A 23,136-nucleotide genomic window follows, 5' to 3' on the forward strand; every position below is an offset into this window, starting at 1 on the left:
TTTTTTTACTATAAAGGCAACCCCATTTTTCCTTGTCTTTTCATCTCCAGAGATGACCTGAGACTCATAGCAACCATATATAAATAGCTCTGAACTCTGTCCTATCCTGGGTCAATCTCATCATCTCTAACCCACCTAATCCCATTACACCAGTAACTGAGTCAATCTCCTGTGCTGTCCTTTTACTCATCCAAGTATGATGTCCTTCTCCAAGAACTGGTCCCTTTTGACCATGGGCCCAAAATATGTGACACATAACTTCAAAATCCTTGCCTCCAAGGATCAGGTTGATTTCACCCTCTCCAGGACAGACCTGTTTGTTGTCTTGGCAGTCCACTGTATGTTCAACACTCTTCTCCAGCACAACTCAAAGGCACCTAGTCTCCTTTTAATCATCCTTCATCATTGTCCAGCTCTCTGATGCATTGCAAGTAATTGCAAAGACCAGGGCCTGGATCAGGTGCACCTTAGTCTCCAGGCTGACATCATTGTTTTTCAGTACTCTAGAGAGGTCCCTGACATCACATTGTCCAAATGCAATTTGTCTTTTGATTTCCTGACTGCTAGTGCCAAGAGTGTTGATTGTGAAACCATAAGAAGAGATTGGTATTTCACCTACAATTAAGTAAAATTGGGAAGAAATTTCCTACATGAGAACAATTACATCTGCATTCTCAAAGATAACTCACATTTTTCAAAAGAAATAGGCTATGGTTCAATTATTTATGTGCAACTATGTAATTCATATAGGGGCAATCTCAAAGGCATGTGGTTAGAATCCACCAGCTGCTCCACTGGAGAGAAATAGGGAATCTCATCTTGTTCAGTTTACTGCCTCTGAAGGCCCACCAGAGGGGTCAGTTATAAGTCCGTTCAAATTCAATGTCAAGCAACAACAACAATAAATGAAAGGAGGGAGTTTGGTGGTGGTGTCTGTAGGGAGTTGTGCTGCTAACCTAAAGAAGACTAGTTCAATGGAAACAGTCAAATGTCCAACCACAGTTTAATGGTTGAGAAATTGTGGTACATTCACATGATGAAATACTACACAGCACTCAAGAGCAATGATCTAAAAAATTACTACATAACTTGGGAAGGACTGGCTAGCATTATGCTGAGTGAATTAATTCAGTCTCATAAGGACAAATACTGCTTAAGACGATTAATGTAGAACTCGATAACTACTGTAGAAAGAGGCATATGAGGATCTAAGGAGGGGAGAAGGAAAATGGGTGAGGACCACACAATTTGGTCGGTAGAGGGAGGGGTGGGTAAAAGAAATGAAAAAGAAAAGAACTGGCAGGGCTCTGGAAAGAGAGTAATAGTGGGTATAGTTCAATGATGATAAAACAATGAATGGGAATGAGCGAAACAATGTGAATGAAAGTATGAAACAATGTATAAGAACTTTGTAAGCAAGCCAAAATAAACTAAAAATTTAAAAATAATTAACATGCAAATCACTACCTCATATTAAAAAACAAAAAGTGGGTCGTTCAGATCCACCAGTGGCATCACAGGACAAAGGTGAGCAATGTCCGCCTGTGTGATTTAATAGCTTCCTGACTGCCTGCTGGAGGGTCAGATAGGAGGTGGCTCCAACTCGACAGCAATGAGTTTGAACTTGAGTTCTTATATTCTTATAGAGCAATTCTGAAGAAGTTAAGCTGCTCACTAGATAACTTTATTTTTTAAAGTTTATTAGAACATCTTATTAATTTCAAAAAGAGAATATAAAAATGTTAACAGATGAAGGAATCTAGGGGCTTCTCAAGACATAGTACTGAGTCAAAATGCTGCCAGTGTATGCTGCATTACTTATATTGGGATTACTATAAACTAGTGGGACCCATGTCAACAAGAAAATTACTGGATAGCATCAATTAAAAGTCCATACTGAATTTGTAGGAAAAGAATTTCAGAAAAGAATTAATTGGCTGAAACAGTTCTCTCCAAATTGGCCAAAAAGTTATTTGTTACCAATCTCTGTTACAACAGCATTCAGTTCTATGTTGGATGTTTACAATACAAACACTTAAAGACATATTTTTGGCAGTGAATCTGGATTTACTCCAAGAAGTAGAATTTATGTAGCCTAAAGTAAGCTACCAATATGTTGCTTTAACATATACAAGCAACTGAATAGATGAAAAAGGTGTATTTTTTTAAAAACAAAACAACAAACCCTGAACAAGACCCTCTGAACTGTATGAAGGGTACATAAAACAGATCTTTAAAAAACAATTTGACATATTATTTTTTTACATACTATGTCCAGTAAAAAGAGTTTAGAATGACTTCTGCTTTCATTCAGATTTCGAAAGGGGTACTGTAATGCTCTCTAACGCATAGCAAGCAATTGTGAAGATTATGACCTGGATCAGGTGCATCTTAGTTCCCAGAATGATGTCATTGCTCTTTAGTACTCTGGAGAGGTCCCTGACAGCAGACTTTCCCAATGCAATTCACCTCTTGATTTCCTGGCTTCTGTTACCAAGAGTGTTGATTATCGAGCCAAGTAAACTAAAGCTGTTAACTATCTCAATCTCTTCACCGTCTATCATAATGCTGCCAATTATCCCAGTGGTGAGAATCTTTGTTTTCTTGATGTTGAACTTCAATCCATATTGAAGGCTGCAGTCCTTAACCTTCTGCAGCAAGCACTTCAGGTCCTCCTCAGTTTCAGCAAGCAGGGTTGTGTCATCTGCATAACGCAGATTGTTAATGAGTCTACCTCCAATCCTGATGCCACATTCCTCCTCATACATCCCAGTCTGATCTATTCTGCATATAGACTGAACAGGCATAGAGACAGAATACATCCCTGGCATACACACCCTTCCTGATTTTGAACCATGCAGAATCTCCTTGCTTTGTTCTGATGACTGCCTCTGGGTCCAAGTATAGGTCTCACAAAAGCACAATTAAATGTTCTGGGATTCTGATTGCTTGCTATGTGTCAGAGAGCTGGACAATCACTAGGGATGATAGAGGATTGATGCCTTTGAGTTGTGGTGCTGGAGAACAGTGTTGAATATACCATGGATGGTCAGGAGAACAAACAGGTTCATCCTAGAGAAGGTGAAGCCAGGCTGCTCCATGGAGGCAAGGATTCTGAGGCTTCGTCTGACATATTTTGGGCATGTTACAAGGAGGGAACAGTCCTTGGAAAGGGACATCATGCTTGGAAGGGTGAAGGGACAGAGAAAGAGAGGAAGACCATCGATGAGATGGATTGATACAGTGACTGTAGTAATGAGGGTAGGTGTGTCAGAGACAGTAAAGTTGGCACAGAATAGAGTAGGTTTCAGGGCTATTGTACACAGAGTCACTATGAGTCGCAAATGATTTGAGGGCATATAACAACTGTAATGCCGACAAACTTTGGCCTACTGCATTATTCAGTAAACGTGTGGATCGATGATTACACAGGATGATGTTCTGTTTTCATATTTTGTCAAATACTTTTTGTAAAACTACTAGGAATTCAGAAGGTAGGTCAAATAAAATACCTGTCACAATAAATGAGGAATGATGTACATTTTATAGGAATTCCACGTCAAAAACAGCAGTGCAGCACTGCTATGTAATTAACCAAGCGATTTCTTAGGATTATCTGGTTCTGGCAAGCCATAAGAAACACTGTGAGGCATTTGTATTCATGTCTTTCTGGAGCTACAAAGGACGCAGTGCTGCATTTTTTTAAAAATTTTTATTTTATTATTTTTGTGTGCGTGTACCGTCAAATCAGATCTGACTGGTACAGAAGGAGACTGTCCCTCCTTCCCCAGCAGAGCATCTGGTGGATTCAAACTGTGTGCCTCTGGGATTGTAGTTGCAGCTCCTTACCACTAGGCCACCAGAGCTCGCCACAGTGCTGCAATTTATGATGTGGTTACTTGGACGTTCTACATAAAGCACAACAGCAAAGAGCAAATGAAAAGCAGGGATAACTCTTGGTGACGAATTATTAGCAGCTCAACACACATGCTAAAATAGGCACCTGGTGGTGACAAGTGACTGAAAGGAGCATGAATAAATGTGATTTAGCACTCTGGATCCCCTTGATTTCTTACATGTCGTAAGCTATTAAATGAGCAGTAATTAAATATAATCATAGTATAAGCTTTTAATAACACTGCAACAGTTAAGGATAATTGCAATAATGTGAGTGGCTGTGGAAAATAGTAATTATAACAAATATCACTATTGATAGTGAACTACAAAGTAATTTCTGTAAGTGTGTGAGGGAAAATAAGAAAAATTAACATCCAAGAATAATTCTTACAGAATTGTTTATTCAGACATTTCTTCCCTTAGGCAGCCACATAGATATCATCTCTGAAAACCAGTGTGAAGAGCTAGCAAAACATCCTGATAAAAATCACAGTAAACCACACAATTTAGGGTGGAATGGGAAAAGTAATGTAGAGAGCCGACCTCCAGAACTGCCCAAGAAAACTGAAGCAAAGTAGAACATTTCTACACACAAGGGGAATATAGCAGCATTCCTATAAATTATACGATGCTTCCTTAAAATGGAACTTTTTCTGCACAATTGAAGTGATGTTTGATTTCTCTTTTTCCAAGCCTAGCCACTTAGGCAAACTCATGTGTTAGATAGGTGAGTAAAATTTTGGTGAGAACAAATGTGCTAAGAAATAGGATTCATTTCCATGTGATTTTCTTAAACTTGCTCCCTGACCAATTTTATTGTAAAATATATCAGTTAATCTAAGAATAGTAGCAAAATACTACAGTAATTGGACAAGTCAGAGTATTTTTGTATGCCAATAAAGGCCTGTTGTTGAAGGTTTGCCCCTCCTCTGCCTGTTTACAGCTTCTCAATTCCAGAGAAGAGAGGCCTTGTGGAAGGCCTTCTCTTTAGGCAATTTATACAAAACCACACTGGAACCATTAGATATTTGCACTGTATGAGGAGCTCTAGGTGTGAACTCCACTTGCTGTTGGGTTGATTCTAATCCCGTGTGCATCACAGTGCTCCACAGGAATGTCAATGGATGATTTTTTTTCCCTAAGGAGATAACCAGGACTTTCTTCCAGGCTGGCTGTGAGTAGATTCAGGCCTTCAACCTTTTTGTTAGCTGCTGTTGAGTGCATTAACTAGTGGCACCACTCAGAGACTCTTTGTGTTCACTAAAACTACTGTCACTGAGTTGATTTTTACTCAGGCAAACCTCCACTAAGTTTCTGAGAATTTATATCTTTACAAGAGGAGATTGCCCAGATTTCTCCTGCAGAGGCTTGTGGATTTGAAATGCTCAACTTTGGTTAACAGCCCAAGCACAGTGTACCAGGCTATGAGGGTCCTTATGTGTTCACTGTTGTTAGGTGCTTCAACTTAATTCTGACTCATAGCAACCCTTTATACAACAGATCAAAATCTTGCCCAATCTTAGAAATTAACCTACCTATCTACAAGAACCGATCAAATGGGGAAGTGACAACCTCTTCAACAATGATGCTGTCAAAAGTTTAACAGGACAGCAAGTAGTAAATGTTGGAGACGACGTGGTGAGAAAGGAGCTCTCATACATTGTTGGTGGGATTGTAAAATGGTACAACCACTCTGAAAAGCAGTTTGAAGTCTCCTAAGAAAGCTTGAACATAGAAATTCCATATGACCTAGATATTCCATCTTGGAATATACCCAGAGAGAATGAGAATTGAGGCACAGACGTAGACTTGTACACCAATGTTCATAGCAGCATTATTCACCATCACAAGAACATGGAAACAGCCCAAATGTCCAACCACAAACAAATGGATTGAAAAACTATAACACATTCACACAATGGAACACTATGCAGCACACAGGAGCAATGATTTTGTAAATCACTACCTAACTTGGGAGGGAGTGGAGAGCATTATGGTGAGTGAACTAACTCAATACCATAAGGACAAATAGTGTATAAAACCATTACTGTAGAATGAGTATGAGGGTCCAGGGGAGTGGGGCTGGGGTGATTAGGGGAGCAGATGCATGAGGATGGGTTGGGGGTGGAGGGTGGTCAATCATAGGCTCACATATTTTGACAGGTGGTGGTGAGGTGTGTGAAGGAAATGGAAAGGATTCAGTGTGAAAAACAATGTGTAAGAACTTTTTAAATAACCTATAAACAGGAGAGGATAAAATAGATGAATAGGACCTTCTAAGAATAAAATCTCTATGTACATCCAAAAACTTCAACAGGGTAAAAAAGGAAGCCACTGACTAGGAAAAAAAATATTTGGTAATAACATGGCCTATTTTTCATTGTTTTTGTTCAAACATTGTTTTAGGTCGTATATCCCTGGTATGTCCACGTGCCATACAGAGATAACTTGTGGTTGCTGTGAGGCTGAACACTATGACACGGATATGTCAAATGCGTTAATGGTTATCCATGGCGGACAGTGTTTGGTGGCGCTCCCCAATTAAAACAAGCTTAGAAGCAGGAGTGGCATCCACTTCTGTAATAGCTTGCCTCTGGAAATCCTATGGACCTGGAGAAAAAATGAAAGTCACACAAGTGTTGAGGACTTTCTTTCATAGGGTCACTATGAGTTGCCTAAGACTCGACGGCACTTAACAACACCACCACAATCAGATAAGGGACTTATATCTAGAATTTATAAAGTACACGAGCACCACAACAAGATAAAGGTAAACAACTCAACTGAAAAATGGGCACAGGATATGGACACTTTACCAAAAAAGACATTCACATGAAGAAATGTTCAAAAGCTCTAAGAGAGATGCAAATCAAAACAAATATGAGCTATCATCTCATCCCGGTAAGAATGGCAAAATTTAACAGAACAGCAAGCAACAAATGCTGGCGAGGTTGCAAAGAAACTGGAACCCTTATTCACTGTTGGTGGGAGTATAAAACGGTGTAACCATGCTTTCTCAAAAAGTTGCAAATAGAGATACTATTTGACCCAGCAATTCCACTACTGGGAATTTACACTAAAGAAACCATAACTGCCACCAAGCAGATATAGGCACACCCATTTTATTGCAGCTTTGTTCGCAATAGCAAAGAGTTGGAAAGAACCCAAGTGCCCATCAACAAACGAATGGATAGAGAAGTTGTGGTATATTCACACAATGGAATACTATGCAGTATTGAAAAACAAGAAACTCATGAAATATTATGCAAAATGGATGACCCTGGAGCACATTATGCTGAGTGAAATATCTCAGTCACAATAGGACAAACATTGCATAGGGCCACTGTTGTAAAACAGTACTGACATCAGGGTTGAGGGAAGATCGAAAAGGAGGGGAGGAATATGTATATTGCATTGAAACAGATGAGGGAGAGGACTGTTTTAAAGGGACATATGAATGGGTATTCTTTTCATGACAGAAGAGTAACGTGAAGGCTGCATAGTGGAGTGGACTTGAGGGGAGAGATTGCAAAACAGTGAAAGAGGTTTTCTCTTTCTTCATTCATTCATTCATTTATTATGTTTTCTTTTTCTTTTCATGGAGAATAATGAATTATAAGGGAGGAGATGGGCAGGGAGAAAAGTGCAACAGTGAATGACTGGAAACCCTAAGTCTCTGTAAACTTTCATTAAATAAAAAAAAAATCTGTTATCATAAAACAAACCAACCAAACAACTATGAGATATCATCTCACCCCAGTAAGAACAGCAAAATTTAACAGAACAGAAAGCAACAAATACTGGCAAGGTTGCAGAGAAACTGGAACCTTATTCACTGTTGGTGGGAGTGTAAAATGGTGTAACCACTATGGAAGGCAGTATGGCGATTTCTCAAAAAAAGTTGCAAAGAGAAATACCATTTAACCCAGCAATTCCATTTCTGGAAATATACACTAAAGAAACCAGAATTGCCACCCAGGTAGATATATGCACACCCATGTTTATTGCTGCTTTGTTCACAATAGCAAAGAGTTGGAAAGAACCCAAGTGCCCATCAATAAATGAATGCATAGAGAAGCTGTGGTACATTCACACAATGGAATACTATGCTGCATTGAAAAACAAGGAACTCATGAAATATTATACAAAATGGATGACCATGGAGAACATTATGCTGAGTGAAATATCTCAGTCACAAAAAGACAAATACAGCATAATGGCACTGTTAAAAAACAGGACTGACATGGGGGCTGGGGAGAAACTCAGAAAAGAGGGGATAAATAATCTACATGGCCGTGAAACAGAGGAGGAGAGAACTGTATAAAAGGAATATGTGATTAGGTATTATTGACATGATAAGAGTCCAGAATAAGAGCTGCAAAGTAAAGTGTACTTGGTGGGGGTGAAGAGGGGGAACTGTATAACAATGAAAGGACTTTTTTCCCCAAAGGAAAAAAGCGATCTGGGAAGGGGGCAGGGAGGAAAATGTGTAACTATGAATGATTGGAAACCTGAGTTCTTTATAAGCTTTCATTAAAATCTCAATAAAAAAGAAAAAAAAAGAAAATTAAAAATGAAAGGTTTTTAAAAGATAAAAAAGAGAACTTTTTAAATAAACCAGTATTTTTTTAAAAAAACAGAAAACTCAACCCTCCTGGAATTTTAAATGCAGAAAGGTGAAGCAGGATCTACATCTCACATCATACACAAAAATCAAATCAAGGTGGATCAGAGATCTAAAGGTAAAGCCCCAAACCATAAAGATCATGAGAGACTAAATGTGACCAAATTTAGAAAGCCTAACTTATGGGATAAGAGATGGGCAAATACAGGCAGGCAGAAATGCCCAAACAGAGATAACATTGATGACTGAGACCATCTAAAGATTAAGTTCCTGTGTGCATAAAAATGTTTCCCAATAGGGTGAAGATAAAACCTACTGACTGGGAAAAGACATTTGACCATGACAACTCAGACAAGAGTCTGCAAGTTTACAGAATACTACAGGGCCTTCAGAAGAAAAAGATTGATAACCCAATTATGAAATGGAGCAGCTTGGGAATTCAAACCACCTACCTTTGGATTGGCAGCACAACTTCTTATTCACTAGGGCCCTAGACATTTATTCCCCCTCATTAATGTAAATAAGGAAAATTAAGTACAAAGGCATTAAAGAGAATTTTTTGATACACAAAGGTGAGGGTTAGGGTGGCTGTCTCCTGGGTTAATACAATATTTAGCTTTTTCTTCCTAGTCAGTGTGTACAGAGAGCACCCATAGTTCATCAAGGGGGGCAATTTCTCTCTTTGTTCTAGATTTCCAATTTTCCTGATAGTTTCTAATCATCAGCTTCACATTTGTGGGTTAAGTAAACAAGTAGTCATGGATAGCTTTTCATGACCTTATAAATATATTTATCAAAAGATAAACAAACCTTTTAGTTTTCCATCAAAGTTCGGATTGGTAGCTACTTTCAAGCCAGGATGAGGTAGCAGAAAACAGGAAATTTTGGTGAAACAGGAATGGATATGCTTTCGAACATTCTGTAGTTCTTCATGCTGATTCCCTGAGACCTAAGAATAAATTGTTCTGAAGTTCAAACTTTTTCACTGTAGAACGAATTGGTGTCTTATATTCCTATGTCTATCTGGGCCCACAAGAAAAAAAAAAATCACAGGGCTGCTACTGAAAGAATAAAGTCTTGGGGTAAATTTCCCCATATCTAAGAATAGATAAAGCAGGCACATAGTGTAACTAAAACAACTAACAAATGTTTACTCTTTCATGAAGATAGGTTTTCTCACATTTTAGTACAAACTAGTTGGGTTTACTCTAGCTTTTGTTGCTGTTGTCAATATGTGTCATCATGTCAAAACTAACTCATATCTAACCCTCCAGTGGGATTTCAGAGAGTGTAAATCACATGGAAGAAGACTGCCCATGTTGTTCTCGTGGAGCAGCTGGTGGATTTGAACTACAATCCTTCAGGATGGAGTGGAACTCGGTACCACTAGGCCCAAAGAACTCTCTTTTACAATTTCAAATTTTCTTTAATTCAAACTACACATAGGAGACACAAGCAGGTCATAAGATATTACTACCAACTTTTTAGGATATACTCAAGACGCCTGTCATCTTACAGGTTCAAACTCCAAATTCCTAAAAGGTATCTCAACAAATGGGTTTATTTACAAATTAGATGGCTTTTTAAACAATGTATTTGACAACTTTTAAGATAGACAAACAACCTAAAAGTAAGCATAAAGAAATAAATTTAGAGATCCATCATTATCTGAGAATTTCTTTTAGCAACAATTGGGTATTTTTTCTTACATAGGTATTTCTGTGATATTTGTTTAATGTGAACAACTCATAAAATATTGAAATATGATTTAAAAATTGGAAGATCTTCTAAATTCTGTTCTTGTAAATTACTAGCAAAATTTCCCAAATTTGTCTTTGCAAATCTAAAAATTAGATACTTCTATTGACTTTAAAAATTTTTCTAAACAAAAAAACCAGACCAAGAACCCAAAAAAGATCATGAATCTGGATATATACACTGACAGTCTTGAACTGATGTAGTTCTTAAAAGCAAAAGTTTTGTCTTTAGGAATAATTAATGTCCAGTTAATCCATCTATTTGAAAATTACTTATAGTATTTAAAATTGTAAATAAAAGTATCTGATTAAATATCAATTTAGCTTGTTGATAAAAGACATTGTGAAGGTAACAGATTATGGTTACTGAGGATTTACTCAGGAAATAACAAAACTAATACACTTTAGATTCTGCTGGTGAAACTTCACACATCTAGACTGACATAGTGACTGCAAAAATTGTCTTAATCACACTAGAATTTGTGAGTATACTGCAGGAATAAGCATTATGTCATCCTATTGTTCACAGAAACACTGATTCAGCGCTGTCTCAACATCTACCAAGATTATATAACAAACCTTGAGGCGTTTTTCCAAGAATTTGGCACCACCATCAGCTCCATATGAGAATTCATATGGGAAACTCCAGTCTCGAACAAGAAATATCAGACTCTAAGAAAATAGTAAGAAGAAAGGATTGATATGGGAACTTTCATATGTCACCTTGGTTTTTTTATTTTAAAAATTTAAAATGACATTATTGTTCATAAATAGTAGGCAAGGTGATAACCACAGGATGCTCTGGCAGCATAGCCTGTAGGAAGTCAGGCTGCCAACTCAGAGGTGCCCCCTTTCTGGCTGTTCAAACTGACCAGAATCTAATGGAGAAAGGTGGGAAATCTCCCATGAGATTTGCAGCCTCCTGAAAACTCGCTGGAGGGTCCACTGTAAATCAGTTCTGACTCAAAGAGTTATGACTTATGGAATCAAAAAGCAAATACAAAACTTCTAAAGTTTGTAAGTAGTTTTTGCCCCTCTTTACATTCAGTGTTAAAGAAAGCTGCCCACAAAGTATCAAATGAACCCCTCTAAGGAGATAAGAAGTGGAGATGACCCTCAAACTGGCTGACTGATGCTATGTAATTTTAATTAGATTTTGTGTGGAACACATTCTTAGAAGTATTCTTTTCTGATGTCTCTAGCTGAATGTAGGCATAAAATGTAACATTGGTATTCCTTTCTTAATTAAATGATTTTAACTTTTTTTGCTATGCTATATGTACATACTCATCTAAAAAAATGAAATATACACACACACACACACACACACACACACACACAATTTTTTGAAGCTAAGAAAAGAGTTTGGCAAACTCTGAGGTTGAGTCATATTTAATATTTAAATTTTTAAAAATACAGACAATACATGGAAACCTTTACAGAGTAAGTGTACAGTGCAGCGGATTTCTACAAAGAGAACAGACGGAGGAGCAGTATCGAGACCAAGACATGGAAGCGCCCCGCACTCTGGAAGCCCCTGCTCCTCTTTCCTCTCATTCTCTTCTCACACTGTGGAGCTTTAGGGCACAGTCCACAGACAGTCAAGCCGCGAATCCAAAGGCTGCTAATCAATCTCTAGCAGTTCAAATCCACCAGCATCTCCAAGACAGAAAGACGGGAAGTCTCTTGCCATTGCAATTTACAACCTCAGGCACCAATGGAAGAATCACTATGAGCTGACTTGATGGTAGTGAGTGAGTCTGGAGAGTTACCACTATCCTGACTTGATGTGAAATTGTGGCATTAATGCAGCACTAACAGCAGGTTGAATGTAAATGCAAATTTTACAGAAATAATGACCATGTGAACACATTACTAGTGTCCCTCCCAGGGCTTTGGAAGGAATGCAAGTGAGTGAGAACCCTTGAACCTTAACATGATAACTCTGACCCTGGTAATAGAATTGTTCTTTCATATTTATTGTTATTGTTGTTGTTGAGTGCCTTTTTTTAAAAATTCAAACCCCCCCCCCGTTTGCTCCTCTCCTTGAAAAGCAAAAGAAAAACTCCCTCATTGGTACACAATCACCCCCGCACTTCCCCAAACCCCACCCCCTACCCCCAAATATAATCCACTCTGCAACCCTCACTGCATACTCCTACGATAAAAATAATGCCCTAAAATATAATACTTTTAGACTATTCTCTCCCACATAGACTTCAATGCCATAAACATATTTCATCCAGTTTTTCTCAGTCTTACCCCCACCCCAATGCCAGCCTAATTCTACAACAGTGGCACCATATAGCATTTGTCCCTTTGTGACTGAGATACCTCACTCAGGATAATGTCCTCCAGGGTCAACCTAAATGCCCATCAACAAACAAATGGGTAGAGAAGCTGTGGTATATTCGCACAATGGAATACTATGCTGCACTGAAAAACAAGGAACTCATACAATATTATTCAAAATGGGTGACCCTGTTGAGTGACTTTGAGTCGAGCATGACTCATAGCTATCCAATGAACAAAAGGCCTGAAGCCTCTCTACAACTCTCAACTTTTATCAAAGTTCATAGAGTTTCCGAAGGCGTACTATTTCTAATATACATTTGTTTTCATTCCTTTCCTCCCTCCCTTTCATTTTGTGTGTTTTTAAAAGTCTATCAACTTTAATCTCCTTTGATTTCTAATAATTATTTTTCTATGCTTTGTCATTTCTAACCTATCTCTGATCTTTGTAATGTTAATTTTTCTCTTCCATTTTTTTCCTTGACAATTCAGCTAAATATTTATCTTCTACTACCATCGTTTCTTTAATCTCAGAAAAAAAGAGAGTTCATGCTTTCTTTGAGTTTCTTTGAGACTGTACTAAGTCATATGTTTGAAATCTTATTCCATTTTTTACATAATTCCTTCAGTAATGTATGCTCTTAATTTTTCTAATTACTTTACACTTTTTTCTTTTTATTTTATATTGTTGTTGGCACCATCAAATCAGAACCAACTCCTAGCTGGCAGGTAATCATGTGGTAGGAAGAAGCCCATCTTGCTCCTGGAGAGCAGCTGGTGGATTCAAACCACTTGTCCTGTGGTTGGTAGTACAACTCTTTAACACTAAGTCATTCGAGTTCCTTTGTAATTTATAGTTTGTACATTTACATTTTGATTCATTTCCAATTGTTGCTGTCAGTTGTCACTAATCTGTTTCAACTCACATTAATACTATGTTATTGTTATGTGCTGTCTAGTCGCTTGCAACTCATAGTGACCCTATGTACAACAGCTCTGAATCCTGCTCTGTCCTGAGCCAACCTCATTGTCTCTGACACACCTACCCCCATTACCCCAGTCATTGAGTCAATCTAGCTCATCCAGGGTCTTTCTCTCTTGTGCTGTCTCTCCACTCTCCCAAGCATGATACCCCTCTCCAAGGACTGGTTCCTCCCTGCATCATGCCCAGAGCATGTCAGACAAAGCTTCAGAGTCCATGCTTCCAAGAAGCATCCTGGCTTCACCCTCTCCAGGATGAAAATGTTTGTTCTCCTAGCAGTCCATGGTATATTCAAGAATTGAATAAAACAAACTATCCAGTCTTATATCATGCTTACAACCACATGGCCATGTATTAAACCTGGTTGTCTGGTTGCATCACTATACTAAGCAGCCTTTCATATACTATCTCTCACTGCCATCAAATAGTTTCCAATCATAATGACCCTCTATTGGGTTTCAGAGGCTCTAAATCTTAATGGAGGGAAACTGCCCATCTTTCTTCCAAGGAGCAGCTGGTGTGTTTGAATTAGCAAACTTTGGGTTAGGAGACCAACACATGATGCAATATATCACTAGTGAGCTGCTCATATAAAATAGTGAAAGGTATATAAAAATAGATCTTGCTATATAGAGCTTTCTATAGCTCATTTGATAATGCAAATAAAAGCAAGTGACAACATTCACAAGACATCATGCCTGGCAAAGTAGAAAGTCATCAATGAAGAAGATCTGCGATGTGATACACTGACACAGAAGCTACAATGGTGCACTAAACAACAACAGGGCCTCGACTCTCCTGATAAAGTGTCCACGGTACGTGAGGCAAAATCTCACCATGTCATGCTGCCAAGGACCTCTTTAAATTGCTAAAAACTGAAGGGGTCCATCTACAGACTAAGGTGCAACTGACCCAGGCCATGGTAATGTCCAATTGCTTCATATGCATGTGAAGATTGGAAGATGTATAAAGAAGGATAAAGAAAAAGTGCCAAAACAACAATGAGATATCATCTCACCCCAGTAAGAATAGAAAAATTTGACAGAACAGCAAGAAACAAATGCTGGTGAGATTGTGGAGAAACTGGAGCCCTTATTCACTGTTGGTGGGAGTGTAAAATGGTGCAATCATTCTGGAAGGCGGTACGGCGCTTTCTCAAAAAATTGCGAATAGAGATACCATTTGATGCAGCAGTTCCACGCCTGGGAATATACCCCAAAGAGACCAAAACTGCCACTTAAGCAGATATATGCACATCCATGTTTATTGCGGCTTTGTTCACAGTAGTAAAGAGTTGGAAACAATACAAGTGCCCATCAATAAATGAATGGACAGAGCAGCTGTGGTATATTCACACAATGGAATATTATGCTGCAGTGAAAAATAAAAAACTCACGAAACATTATTCAAAATGGATAACCTTGGAGGACATTATGCTGAATGAAATATCTCAGTCACAAAAGGATAAATACTGCATAGTGCCACTGTTGTAAAACAGGACTGACATTGGGGTTGGGGGAGACTGAGAAAGCTGGGATAAATTATGTTTACTGCATTGAAACAGATGAGGGAGAGAACTGTTTAAAAGGGATATATGATTAGGTATTATTGTCATAACAGGAGTCCAGAGTGAAGGCTGCATAGTGGAGTGGACCTGGCGGAAGGGATTGTAAAACAAAGAAAGTACCTTTCTTTTACTTTTCAAAATGAAGGCTGCATAGTGGAGTGGACTTGAGGGGAGGGACTGTATAACAACAAAATAATTTTTATTTTATTTTTCAAAGAGAAGAGCAAACTGGGGGGAGGTTGGCAGAGGGAAAAAAGCAACAATGAATGAACAGAAATCCAAAGTCTCTGTAAATGTTCATTAAATTAATAAAAAAAATTTTATAAAAAGAAGAATGAATGCTTTTGAACTGTGGTGTAGACAAAGAATTTTGACTATTCTATGGAATGCCAAAAGAAAAGAGATCTGTCTTGGAAGAAGTACAGGCCGAAAACTCCTTAGCAGCAGAGAGAATTCATTTCACATAATTTGCTCATGTTATTAGGAGGAGCAGTCCCTGGAAAAGGACAGCATGCTTGGAAAAGTGGAGGGTCAATGAAAAGAAAGACCCTAGTGGTAAGGAGCTGCAACTACAATCCCAGAGGCGCACGGTTAGAATCCACCAGACGCTCTTCCAAGGAAGGAGGGACAATCTCCTCCTGTACCAGTCAGATCTGATTTGACAGTACACTCACACAAAAACAATAAAATAAAAAAAAAAGAAAGACCCTCAAGGAAATGGACTGACACAGTGACTGCAATGACAGCCTTAAGCACAATGAGATCATGAGGATAGTGCATGTGAGGCTGAGATTTTGCTTTATTGTACCAAGAGGTGCTAGGAATTGGACCCAATATGATAGAACCTGATGACAACATGGAGGAATACGATATTTTTGAGGTGAGGAGAACTTAAAACAATAAACCCCTATATACTATCCTTAAATACATGCTAATTTTTTAAATGCAATTAAATATTTTAAATACAAAAGTTCTCTCTAAAATATAAATTTGTATTTAGGCTATTTATACTCAAAACATTTGCATTGAACTGAGATTAGCTAGGAAACAACTTTCACAAGGTAGAGTTTCATGAACCAGGATAAATTAAATCAATTCTGTGAACTTGTTATGTTTCTCATTTTTCTTGGGAAGCTTGAGACTTTAATCTCACTTCTTGGTTTTTTTCACTAGGCATTTTCCCAAGCTGACATAATGAGAACCATGTGTAGAATTGGAAACGAAGTCTTAGTTTTTCAAATGATCAGTCTAGATAGTAATCATGAAATTAACATCTGTGTTAAAATTTCCAAGTTCCCTGCCCGATATCCCCATCAGTAAGAAGCTGGTAAACTGGCTCTTTTAATGACATAAAACACAACAAACAAAACATCCTGCCAACTACTCCCACCGCGGCTTGCAGGACAGGATGGCTTACTTTCTCATCTGTCTTGGCCTTTTCATTGCTTTTCCTCCAATTTTCAGCTCAACAAGGAAGACAACGGCTTTTCATATTTTCAGTGAGGTCATACATTTCTCTGGTATTACTTGGCCACTATAATCATTACAGATATTCAACCCAGAATATTTTGTTTCAGAAGAGCTGAAATCACTGCTGAAGAATTTATTGTATATTTTAAAAATCTCCTACTTTTTAAATAATGATAATAAAAGATTTTAAAGTATAATTATTATAATTAAGGAATCTGGTGAAACAGTGGTTAAGTGTTCATCTACTAACTGACAGATAGGTGATTAGAAATCACTAGTTGCTCTGGGAGAGAGATGAATTAATTTGCTTCTGTAAAGATTTACAGTCTTAGAAACCCTCTGAGACAATTTTACTCTGACCTACAGAGTTTCTATGATTTGGAATCAATTCAACAGCAGAGGATTGGGTTTAAATATAGTTAGGCAAAGTAGGATAAAATAATTCCTAATTTTCCATATATAAGACCAATTTGAATTAGAAATTGTGAGAAACAAAGGTTTATACTAATGTGTTTTTACTAATGTGTATGACTCACAGTGACCCTATCAACAGTGACCTGAATGAACCCTGTCTATCTGTGCCATCATCATCACCTTTGACACGGTAGAGCCCATTGCTGAAGTAACCGCGTCAATGCATCTATTTGGAGGTCTTCTCTCCTTTGCTGACCCTCAATCTTTCCAAGCATGATGTCCCTTTTCAAGGAATCGCCTCACCTAGCTACAAGTCCGAAGTATGAAAGATGAAGCTTTGCCTCCCTGCCTCCAAGAAGCACTCTGGCTGGACTTTTCCCAACGTATCTGTTCATTCTTTGGTTAGTCCATGAGACATTTTGGAACCAGGAATGGCATTCACTTCCTAAATAGCATGCCTCTGGAAACTCTATGAACTTTAATAAATGCCGATGGTTGTAGAGCAGCTTCAGGCCTTTTGTTTATGGGGTCGCTATGAGTCATGTTTGACTCGAAGACAATCAACAACAACAACAACAACATAAGACATTAAGCACTGTTCTCTACCATCACAGCTCAAAGGTATCAATTCTTCTTCTATAATCCTTATTTACTGTCCAGCTTTTTGATACATAGCTTGTAACTGGGAAGATCATGGCCTGAATCAGGTGCACCTTGGCCTTCAAATTGACATCACTGCTCTTAGGTCTCTGACAGCAGACTTGCCCAACACAGGACGTCACCTGATTTCCTGACTGCTGGTCCCATGAGTATTGGTTGTTGATCCAAGCAAGATAAATCATTGATAGCTTCATCCCTTTCTCCATCTATCATGTTAACTGTTGGTCCTGTAGTAAGGACCTATGCCTTCTTGATGTAATCTATATCAAAGGCTGTAGACTTTGATCTTCTGCAGCAAGCGTTTCATATCCTCTTCACTTTTAACAAGCATGTTGTGTCATTGGCATAACACAGGTTGTTGATAAATCTTCTTCATATCCTGATGCCACATTCTTCTTTATAGAGTCCAGTTTCACAAATTTTTGCTCAGCATACAGATTGAATAGGTACGGAGAAAGAATATAACCCTGAAGCCGACCTTTCCGGATTTTAATCCAGGCAGCGTCTCTTACTCCATTTTGACAACAGCTTCCTGGCCTACGTATATATTTCATATAAGCACATTCTTCTCAATGTGAATCATAATTTATTATGATCCACACAGTGAAATGCCTTTGCATAGTCAATAAAATACAAATAGACATTCTTCTGGTAGTCTGCTTTCAGCTATTATCCATTTGACACCAGCAATAATATATCCTTGGTGCCTCTTCTAAATCCAGCCTGAACTTCTAGTAGTTCCTGTTAATGTACCATTCTAGCAATTTTTTAATGATCTTCAACAATAGTTTGCTTGCACGAAACACTGATGATATTGTGCAATAATTTACATATTGTTGGATAACTTTCCTTGTGGATGGGGACAAAAAATGGATCTCTTCCCGTCATTCTGTTAGGAAGCTGTCCTCCAAATTTCCTGGCAGTGATTGGTGAGCATATTCAGGGCTGCGTCTGTTAGTCAAAACATGTCAATTGGTCTCCCATTGATTCCTGGGGTTTTATTTTTGGCTAATGCCTTCAGTGCAGCATGAACTTCATCCTTCATCACCATTGGCTCTTGTGCATATAGTACTTTTTGAAATTTTTCAATGTCACCTAATTCTTTTTTGGTACAATGATTCTGTGTATTTCTGCCATCTTCTCTTAATGCTTCCTGGATCATCCAAGATTGTGTTCATAGCATCTCTCAGTAATGCAGGTAGATACTTGAATTTGCTTTTTAGATTTTTAAAACTTTTTATTGTTATTATTATTAATTTCAATGATCATCTACAGAGATTTTGGAATTGCTTTTTAGATTTTTTTACTTGAGAAATGTCAAACAAGTTCTTTGCTTTTTATTCTCTGACTCCAGCTCTTTGCACATTTCAGTATTCTACTTTGCATTATTTTCTTCAGCTGTCCTTTGAAATCTTCTGTTCAGCTCTTTTACTTCAGCATCTCTTCTTTTGAATTGGCTTCTTGAATATAATACAATTATCATAGTCTCTTCTGACATCCATTTTGGGTTTTTTCCTCCCCTCTTCCTTCTTTTTAATGACCTTTTGCTCTCTTCATGGATGCTATCTTTGATGCACCCCTACATTTCTGGTCTTCAGTCATTGGTGTTCCATGTTACAAACCTGTTTTTGAGATGATTCTTAAATTCCACTAACGTTGTATCTTGGTTTCTGTGAACTATTTTTCATTTTCTTTGGCTTCAGTTTGAACTTGCATGGCATCTGGTCTGGTTTTACAGCAGATATTGATAATTTTGAATCAATCATACAATCTACTATGCTAGAATAACATGAAGTAGAGAGTAACATTTATCATCAAAGAACATTTCAAGATCTGATCTGACATACAATGTTGTCATGTGATGATAGGAAAATATCTACATGGATACAATAAAGATCTGTTGAAAAAATTGGTATTCAATACATGAACCAACTACTAATGTCAAAGATAAGGAAATTGATTGCATCTAAATTCAGTGACGGCAGTAATAGGGGTGGATATGTCATAGACAATAAGGTTGGCCCAGGATAGAGCAGTGTGCAGAGCTGTTGTACATAAGGTTGCTATGGGTTGCAAGTGACTTGATAAAAAATAACAACCACCACCAACAACAACTTCTGAGGCTATTTTCAATTTAAAATCTGAAATATATAAAATATGCATTAATATATATTCATTAATAATAGTTTGTGACTGGAATGCAAAAATTGGAACCAAAGAAGAAGGATTAGTAGTTGGAAAATACGACCTTGGTGGCAGAAATGAGGCTAGAGATTGTATGATAGAATTGTTCAAACAATAATTAATTCATTGCAAATACCTTTTTTAAAAAAAGTTATGGCAATTATACACATGAACCTCACTTTATGGAACAAACAGGAGTAAAAAGAACTACATCTGGAAAGAAATGGTGGGAAAACTCATTCTCATCAGACAGGACAAGGCTAGGGGCTAAGTATGGAACAGGCCAACTGTTATTCATATGTAAATTGAAATTGAAGCTGAAGAACACTAAAAGAAGTTCATAAGAGCAAAAATATGACCTTCAATTTAAAAATTATTTCAAGAATAGATTTTATTCACTGAACACTAAAGCCCAAAGACCAGATGAGTTATGGGATGATACAAAGAATATCATCTATGAAGAAAGCAGAAGATGTTTAAAAAGACAATAAAGAAAAGGCCAAAAGAATGTGAAAAGAGATTCTGAAATGTGCTCTAGAATAAAAAAAGCCAAAGGAAAAAAATCATGACTTAAGAGAGCTGAGGAGAATACTTTAAAGGGTAGCTTGAGGAGACAAAACTAAGTATTACAAAAAAATGTGTAAGGACTGCAGGCTAGAAAATGAAAAAGGAAGTACACTCCTGGGCTTTATTTATCAAGCCAAAAGAATTGAAGAACGATTTCAAGCCTTAAGTTACAATGCCTATGAGCAAAATATTGAGGGGCACATGATCAAAAGAAGATAGAAAGACTGCACAAAATCACTGTACCAGAAAGAATTATGTGACACTGAGCCATTTCAGGATGTAGCATATAATCAAGAAGCCAAAAAAAAAAAAGTGCAAGCTGCACTGATGTCACTGAAGATACTGGCAAGAAATAAGACTTCAGGAAATGACAGAATACCAACTGAGGTTTTTCCTGGACATGTTGTGTATGCCAAGAAATTTGGAAGACAATTGTCTTGCCAAATAAGTGGAAAATATACATATTTGTGCCCATTCGCAAAAAAGGCAATCCAACAAAATTTAAAATTATCAAACAATGTCATTGATGTCAAACAAAATTAAAAACTTGCTGAAGATTATTTAAAAATGGCTAGAGCAGAACTCTGGCAAAGAACTGCCAGAAATGTTAGATTCAGAAGAGTTGTGGAACAAGGGTTATCACGGTTGATGTCAGATGGAACTTGACCCAAATCAGAGAATAACAGAATGATGTTTACTCCTGTGAAAATGCATAACCTGTACATGGACCAAAGGGCAGTAATTTGGCAGATCAAGTGTTTTAATATTAAGAAATGTGTATGTCAGGGATTATCCTTTCACTATACCTATTCAATCTCTATGCTGAGCAAATAATCCAAGAAACTGGACTATATGAAGAAGAAGTAGCATCAGATGTGGAGGAATACTCGTCAACAAGCTGCATTGTAGAGATATCATGATATTGCTTCTGAAAGTGAAGAGGACTTGAAGGACTTACTGAAAAAAATCAAAGATGACAGCATTCAGTATGGATTTCATACCTTAACCTTAAGAAAACAAAAACTCTCATAACCAACAAACAAGCAACATCATGCTAAAAGGAGAAAAGATTGGAGTTGTCAAGGTTTAAATCTTACTTGGATCTGCAATCAATAGCCATGGAAGCAACAGTGAAGAAATAAAAATACATTCTGTACTATTACCAAGAACCTTTCAAAGTGCTAAAGAACAAGGATGTCACTTAAAAAACTAAGGAACATTTGATGCAAACCATGCTATGTTTTCAGTTGCTTCACTTGCCTGAGTAAGATGATAATGAATAAGGAAGACTGAAGGATTGATGGCTTTGAATTGTGATGTTTTCAAAGAGTACTGAATTTACATACAATAGACTTCCAAAAGAACAAGTAAAGTGGTCTTGGTAGAAGTGCAGCCAGGTGCTCCTTAGAGGCAAAAATAGTGAGATTTTTGTGCTATACACTTTGGGCATGCTATCAAGAGAGGCTAGTCTCTAGAGGAGGGAATCATGTTTGGAAAGGTGGAAAGTCACAGGAAGAAATGAAGACCTTCAATAAGATGGATTGACAAAGTAACTGCGCCAATGACCATAACCACAGCAGAGACATGAGGATCAGGTGAGCTTCTGATCTGTTGTACTTGTAGTTTCACTAAGAGTGGAAGTCAACTCAGTCAGTGGCACCTAACAACATGGTCATGAGATAGGATTAGAAGTGGATCCACAAAGATATGATTAGCCTTATCTGATTAAGGGCAGATATATTTGAACTCTGAGGGAAAGCTAGATAGCTGTTTCATCAACCTACATCTGGCTATTTTGCTCATAGGCTCATAGTTTCCAGACTTGAACCAGTGGCCTACCTTCCTTGTTGATTTTGAACTGGTTAGTACCCCAAACCAACCTGCTCTCCTATAATGAACTTCGGACATGTCAGCCTCTGAAGACTTTGGCCTGAGATTCCCTTGCCTGCCAGTTGATGACTTAGATTCAGCCTTCCCACATGCCTATCCTTGGGGTCTGACCTAACAGTCCTGGGACTTGCCAGCTCTGCAAGCAAGTGAGCCATTTTTTGGAAACAAACGAATTTCTTTATTTCTAACTATCTACCTACGTATGTATATAGCCATCCGTCCATTCATCCACCCATCCATCAATTCTTTAGTGAGGTTTTTTGTTGGTTTTTATTTTGCTTCTTTAGAGAATTCAGCCTAAGACAGCTGCTTGCAAGCTTTTAAGACCCCAGTTGCTACTCACTAAATTAAGATGTAGAAAATGTCTCTGAAGGGTCTATGACACCTGTATTCACCTCTTTGTCTAGTTTCTTTTCACATTATGGCAGTCATATTCTCAGAAGTGACACTTCTGAAGTTGTAAAACTATGCAGCATCTCTCAAAAGTTACTCTCTTATAATTGTATCACGTATAATAGTACTTGATCAAAGGGGGGAGCCTGTCATGAACAGCCTCTCAGGCAGGTCATGTGATTATGAATTAATCATTCCATCACCTCACATGGGATTAGTTTTAGAAGCATATCTTCTGATCCCAATCAAGTCTATAGAGAATATACCCCTGGTCAACATCTTGAGATGCTACATCATGAAGACCTTTAGCCAAAATGATCTCGATTATGCCAATTACTGTCCCTAAGATACTATAATGAAATGTGCAGAGAGCTGGAGTCAGAAAATCAAAAGGGCCGGACTCACTCAGCATTTCTTAAGCTGAAGGAGCTGAAAAACA

At 37.8% G+C, this 23,136-nt stretch overlaps 1 protein-coding gene across 2 annotated transcripts in view; it reads right to left on the bottom strand.

Annotated features, from left to right (window-relative positions):
• Positions 1-23,136, bottom strand: part of ATL1 (atlastin GTPase 1) — a 108,117-nt gene that overhangs the window by 20,555 nt on the left and 64,426 nt on the right. For both annotated transcript variants that reach the window (XM_006899199.1, XM_006899198.1), the window contains 2 exons: positions 10,858-10,950; positions 9,332-9,470 (listed from right to left, as the gene is read on the bottom strand). In XM_006899199.1, coding sequence (XP_006899261.1) covers positions 9,332-9,470; positions 10,858-10,950 — 232 coding nt within the window. The remainder of the gene's footprint in view (positions 1-9,331; positions 9,471-10,857; positions 10,951-23,136) is intronic.

The sequence above is a fragment of the Elephantulus edwardii genome, unplaced genomic scaffold (genome assembly GCF_000299155.1).
Source record: "Elephantulus edwardii isolate Elephantulus edwardi_28Jun2011 unplaced genomic scaffold, EleEdw1.0 scaffold00247, whole genome shotgun sequence".
NCBI lineage: Eukaryota > Metazoa > Chordata > Mammalia > Macroscelidea > Macroscelididae > Elephantulus > Elephantulus edwardii.